The following is a 6000-nucleotide window of genomic DNA, read 5'->3' on the forward strand; positions in this document are numbered from 1 at the left end:
GGGGTGGGCTCATACCCATCTCTGTTTCCCAGTATGACCTTGCACAACCCTTTTACAGATTACACAGTGGGGAAGAAAACAGTCTTTTGCTGAATGATTTTGATATGTGCTCTGTAAAAAAAAACAGCACTCCCTACACACAACTGAAAAGTGATCCAGTGCATTTAAATTTTCACCGTATGGCCCATTTCAAGAGAAAAGGCTCCATAACAAAACCATAGATGTCAACAGCCTGGATGTTTTGGAACTGCAGATTCAGACAGGTGTTGGCAGCTTTGATCCATCTCCACTTGGTGACTATTGAGAAAATCCTTCTTCTTCATATCAGGGAAAAAACGGCAAAGATCCTTCATTTTAGAGTTAGGAGGCAGTATAAGGACATTCTCCCTTTTGACAGATTAGTCAATGTTTGGGGGTTTGGTGGTTGTTCTCACCAGGAGGTGAAGTTTGGTACAAACCTGTTTGTTTAGAAATATTGAAGTCCAACAGAAGGAATCAAGGAAAGGTTTCTTGCCAGCTGGCACTTTGTCCCAGAGCTCTGCAGGGCTTTTATTAAAGTTACAAGGTCTTCCCCATGACCTTCTGTGCTCCTTCTTTCCCTCCCTCATATGCAGCTCCCTCACGCAGTGTCTGTTCCCCACATCTGCATCAGGGTGCCAGGGAAAACGTCTCTGCCAGCATGATTTGTCTGCTGACCCTCCCTTGAATGCAGTCTTGAAAGTCTGGGGCAGCAGCTCCTCTTGCTCCAAGGAGTGGTCTATGAACACACCTAATTTCTTTTCACATCCAGGCTCAATGAAAGACAATTATATTTCGTTGTCACTTCCCTGTAGTCACTGTGTTACAGACTCTCATGGAACTGGAAATGAAATCCATGTCTTTTGAGTCAAACCCTACAGCTGCAAGACCCTCTTTTTAGCTTCAGCAAGAGCTTTCTACAAAGCCTGTCGATCCATTTCTAGTTGGAACACTTTTCAAAGCAAACTGGACAGATAAGATACAACTTTTGTTTTTTTAGAAAGGAGAATTTTTTAAGGATGCAGCATTTCCTTTGACTAGTCGATAAAATAGATGTTGAAAAGCTCTAAGGATGAAGGATATATATGAAGTGAGTACAGTCTTCACAGTTACTATCCCTAAGGAAAAAAACCAGCAAGGAAGGCTGAGCCAAAATGGTTGTTAAAAGAACGAAGGGGGGGGGGATAAAAATCAAACTTAATGGTTTGTTACAGTTTGTGGGGACTGAGGAAACAAAGTCTGGAACTGAAGGAGTTGTCAGGCAATGAGATAGGGTTACACATCCTCCACACAGAGACTGCAGTGTTGGCTTGATTAGGCGAAAGAACTTGGGATTGCTATAAAGAATGCCGCCTTGCTCCCTGTCAACTTGCAAAAGCTAATCAGCATCCCAAAATGACAGCTCCCTCCAGGGCTGAGATTTCTTAAAACAAAACTAAAATAAAAAGTCTCCTTGGTCCAGTTTCAAACCTAGCTGCACTACAAAAAAAAAAAAAAATTAGAATGAGATAGAAGGACTATGACATTCTCCAGCAACACTTCCAATGCTAATCTTCCTCATGATAATAATAATAACTTATATGACTCCTATACCTTAGTCGAGCAGCTTGTATCCTGAGGAATACATCAGACTTGATAAACTACTGCCATCAACTTGCACAGTGTGATGAGACTTAGCGTGGGAGGATGCTGCTGTTTTGTGATGCCCTGGAGAAGCTGAGGACAAATCGTGATAAAGAGCCCCATGTGGAGCTGGATTTCCAGGTGAGGGTTTTGAGTACATGGAAAGGGAATCATCCGGTTTGGGACACTGGCCAGGGCAAAAGAAATAATGCCCTTATTCTTGGCCAAAGCGTCAGTGGAGTTTTGTTACTGTCAACTCCAAGCCTGAAAAATTCTTGAGTTGGGGGCCAAAATTGAATGATATTGGCTTAGATACCATGAGGATTTTTTTTCTTTTTTAGCAGTGAAGCTTTTTTGTTCCTTCTGGTTTCTGTTCCCTGAGGGTGAATCTTTATACTTTTCTCCATCACAAGGAGTTCTAGCAGTGAGTCTCATATTTGCATGAAATTTGGGATGCTTACTGCAGTCCCATGACTCCAGAAACTGGGGCTTTGGGGAAAAAAAAAAACAAAACCTCACCAGTTCCACAGAGTTGCCAATGCTGGTGCTCAGCTGAGGCCCCGCTCTTACACCCCCCCACTCTCCTAGCACAGTCTCTGCTCTTCGACGTGCAGCCTTCCAAGCTGCAGCTCCAAGGGCGGGCCTCCAAGAGGATCTCAAGAAATAAGCTCTTCTGTGAGCAATTAAACTGATGAAACCTGCTTTCCTTTGGATGTACATCCTAGGATAGGAGGCTCTGGTGCCAGAGGAAGGTGTGAGGTCTCACACATCCATTCTGGTAGTCAGAGTACACCGCTGCTGTGGATTCTCTCCTGGCTAATGAGGGTTAAAGCTCACACTTTAATGTTTCCTTTGCTGGTGGGACAGATAGGGTCTTTCTCCTCTGCTCCATCATTTATTTTCATGAACCTTGTAAGGACTTCATACATTCAAAACTATTAGTTCTCCACCATGTTTAGTTGGTGTTAACCAATGCATCCACTAGTGACTAAGGACAAGGGTGCTGCTCACAAGGACCAATGCACCCTTGCCAACTCCTCCCTGTAATCACCCCAGGACATCCCTCTTCCAAATCTGGTGAAATAAATTAGTCAGATGACTTGTGGCAGTATCTGTGGCTTTTCGCCTCCCACCTACAAGAGTTCTGCATGCAGGGAAGGCAGGAACGGCATCACAGGGCCTGGCGCTGTCTGGGACATCTGCACACCTATTAGCTTTGTACCATAACCCAAAGCAGAAGGGGTGATGTGTTGGGCTGTATGCAGAGAGGACGGATGCCTGCTGGCAGGTCACGCAACAGGCCGTGCCTGGACACCGTGTTACGTGACGTACCTGACAAGGTCCGAGATAAGAGGGGCAGCTGCAGTGCAGGGCTGCGGGCAGGGAGAAGGTGTTTCCAGCCCAGCCGGAGGTGAAAATAGCACCGTGAACCTACTTTTCATGCTGTGAGTGACAGTTAGTATTCATGCAATAGCCCTGGGACCCATCTGACTCATATCTTCTTTGGCAAATATGCAGCAGAACAGCTCTGAAGTTACAGATTTCAATTTAAAAAAAAAAAAAAAACAAAAAAAACCCAAAAAACCCAAAACCCCACTATGCAAATACCCAAGCTCTCAATAACCACTTCACTTTTTGCTAACTTGCTTTTCTGTGCTTAAGTGACCAGAAAACAGCAGAAACATGTTTTAACAGATTGTTTCCCACCTCTTCCCCGCCTCCCCAAGGCAGGTTTAATACCTCTCCAGCAAGAAATTAGTCTCCAATAAATCATCAAGTTTACTGCAGCGCTTAAGCCCTGCTTGTCCTTCAGTGCTCTGCTGTCACAGGATTGATTCACCCACACACACCTTGAAACAAGGTCTCTTTAGTGCAGGTAGCTCTTTGCCATCTCTCGTGCACTGCTTTTTCCCGACTGGCCTGGGAAGCCGGCAGCTCCTGCTGCAGGTCCCTGGTCCCCAGGGATGCCCAGCCTCTGCACCAGCTAGGGAAAGGGGTCCAGCAGTGAAGCGTTGGCTGTCCGGCTCCAGCACAGCGCAGTTACCAGCAGATGGCAGCTGGAGATCGCTGAGGTGCCGCTCCACAGCGGCACGGAGGGGAATTTGGGGTTTCTCTGGCTTTACAAATGCAGCTTGCAAATACTGGGTGACCTTGGCACAGACATGGCCTCACCACCAAGTGGGGATGGTGCTTTTCACCTTCCTGCTTTTTACCCCGCGTAGGGGGTGAATGTGTTAGGACAGAGAGAAGAGGCTGGGTAGGACACAGTGCTTATCCTTCCATGCATGGGGGCGGGGGGGGGGGGGAAGAAATCAACCAATTCACAGGCCACATCTCTCCTCCCCCCCCCCCACAGGCCACATCTCTCCTCCCTCCACCCCAAGCTCGACCTCTCAAACCACAGAGTCATTTAGATCTAATTTTCTAACCTGATCCCACCTCAGATCTGCTTATACAGGTCCCAGCCAGTCCCCAAATGCATCCTGGGCAGAGTAACTGAGAGTACAGGAGCAATCCCTGCTCCCTCTCCACACCAAAGCCTCACTCACAACACATCGCACTGCTGGGCTGCGGCAGTTCCCCACAGCACCAGGCCCAGAAGTGATCATTAGCCTGTTATCATCACTTGCTCCTTTCATTCTCAGGTCCCACTGCTCAGGAAGGTCCCTCCCTCCATCCCAGTCAGTCCTGCAACAGGAACATCTCACTGTGCCATACCACAACTCCTACTCCAGTTCCACATCCTCTTCTGAGATGTCCTTGCTCTTGTTGTTGTTCCTGTCCTTCTTCTTCTTTTCCCTCTTTTCCTTCCTCTCCCTCTTCCTCCCAGCTGATGGCCCAGGTGGGCTGTTTCAGAGAAGAGAGAGATACAAATTCCAGCTTACACAAAGCAGCTGTGGGAGGTGATCAATCCCACCTGCTCACCCAGAGGGGCTTGCTTTGAGAAGCTACAGAAATGAGAGGATCTGCCCATTCCCTGATGCATTGACTGATTAACCGATCCTCTGCCAAGTGGCTATGATGGGCTCTGCTAATGCAACCACTTGGGTTACCCTCTCAGGCCAGGCAATAGGAACGCTTTATATTAAAATATAGGAAATTCCCAGAGATATCCCATCATCTTACGGAAGTCCTCTGTTGCCCGAGGGCCAGATCCACACCCAATCCCGGGGTGTAAGGAAGCACTGTGCATCAGCTCGGCCCCCTGCACAGCCACGTAAGACAGAGAGTAGGTCCCACCAGGGTGACATCTAGGGAGCCTGCAACACAGCTGAATCTGGGTCCACTGTCCCCCTGAGCAGTGTTTTACCCCCAGGAGGATCCTTTCTGTCCTGACTCCTTGCAGCCTTCCACAGGCAGCACGGAGATGACTCACACACAGAAGCTTTTCTTGGCAAGGACAAAAAAATGGAAATACCGTTTTTCCTCCCCCTCCTCTCCCTAACCCCCAAAGCTTCAATTCTGCAGAAACCAATGGGGCCAAAAAAGGGACTAGACAACACATCAAGCACTACCAGTTTAATCTAACCGCAGTTCCTCATTTACCAATGTTAGCCTCCTGTCCATGCTTTCTTTGGCTTTCATCTCTTCTTTTATCTGTGTGCTGTCTCTGGTTTGCCCTTCTGGTTGCTACTGCTTTGATCTCTTGAACCTCTGAAATCCAGAGCCAAATCCATGATAGCTTATGCTGAAGAGTTTGCACGTTTTTCCTGTTGCTACACTCTTTAAATTCCTTCTTTTTCTCTCCCCTGAAACTTCAGGCAGATTCCTTCTGTGCAGCAAATGGACATTTTAGATGTCCAGCCTGGGCAAGTGACCCTTTTATGGTTCCCCAGACCCTTGGACCTTTGCATCCCTGTGCTGCTGGTTTTCGGTTTCTTCCATCATAACATAGTAGCAGTTCCCACTGTGCAGGCTAAAGGCTGTCCCTGGCTTGTGGAGATCTGCAAGAGCCCCGGGATTAATCATAGAGGTTTGCCTATGCTGTGTTACTTGGTCCCTAAGTGGCACAGAGGGTGTCTACTGTTCCATGAATAGTTTCATGGGACAAGCATGGGAGACACAGTGGGAACTCATCTGTGAGAAAATTCATTTGATTTTAGCTGTTTTCTTATCCAAAGGCGGATGGTGATTCTTTATTTCACCAAGAGTACAGTGAGAAGAGGAAAAAAGACAACAGCAGAAGGATGAACGGGGGCTTTTAAGAAAGTTTTGCTATTCCCAGGTAGGGACGTAGCCATCAAGCAGTTACTGGAGCACTTATCTTTCCCATCCTGGAGAGTGCAGGAGCACTGCAGTAGAGCCAGAACACTGCAGTAACCACGTGGATTCCACGTGAATGGCACTCCTACCTTGCTT

At 47.3% G+C, this 6000-nt stretch overlaps 1 protein-coding gene across 1 annotated transcript in view; it reads left to right on the plus strand.

Moving 5' to 3' along the window:
• Positions 1 to 1704: 1704 nt before the first annotated feature.
• TRABD2B (TraB domain containing 2B) overlaps positions 1705 to 6000 on the plus strand; it is a 480754-nt gene continuing 476458 nt past the window's right edge. The window contains exon 1 of the mRNA XM_009326602.1: positions 1705 to 1782. Coding sequence (XP_009324877.1) covers positions 1705 to 1782 — 78 coding nt within the window. The remainder of the gene's footprint in view (positions 1783 to 6000) is intronic.

The sequence above is a fragment of the Pygoscelis adeliae genome, unplaced genomic scaffold, assembly GCF_000699105.1.
Source record: "Pygoscelis adeliae isolate BGI_AS28 unplaced genomic scaffold, ASM69910v1 Scaffold306, whole genome shotgun sequence".
Classification (NCBI taxonomy): Eukaryota; Metazoa; Chordata; class Aves; order Sphenisciformes; family Spheniscidae; genus Pygoscelis; species Pygoscelis adeliae.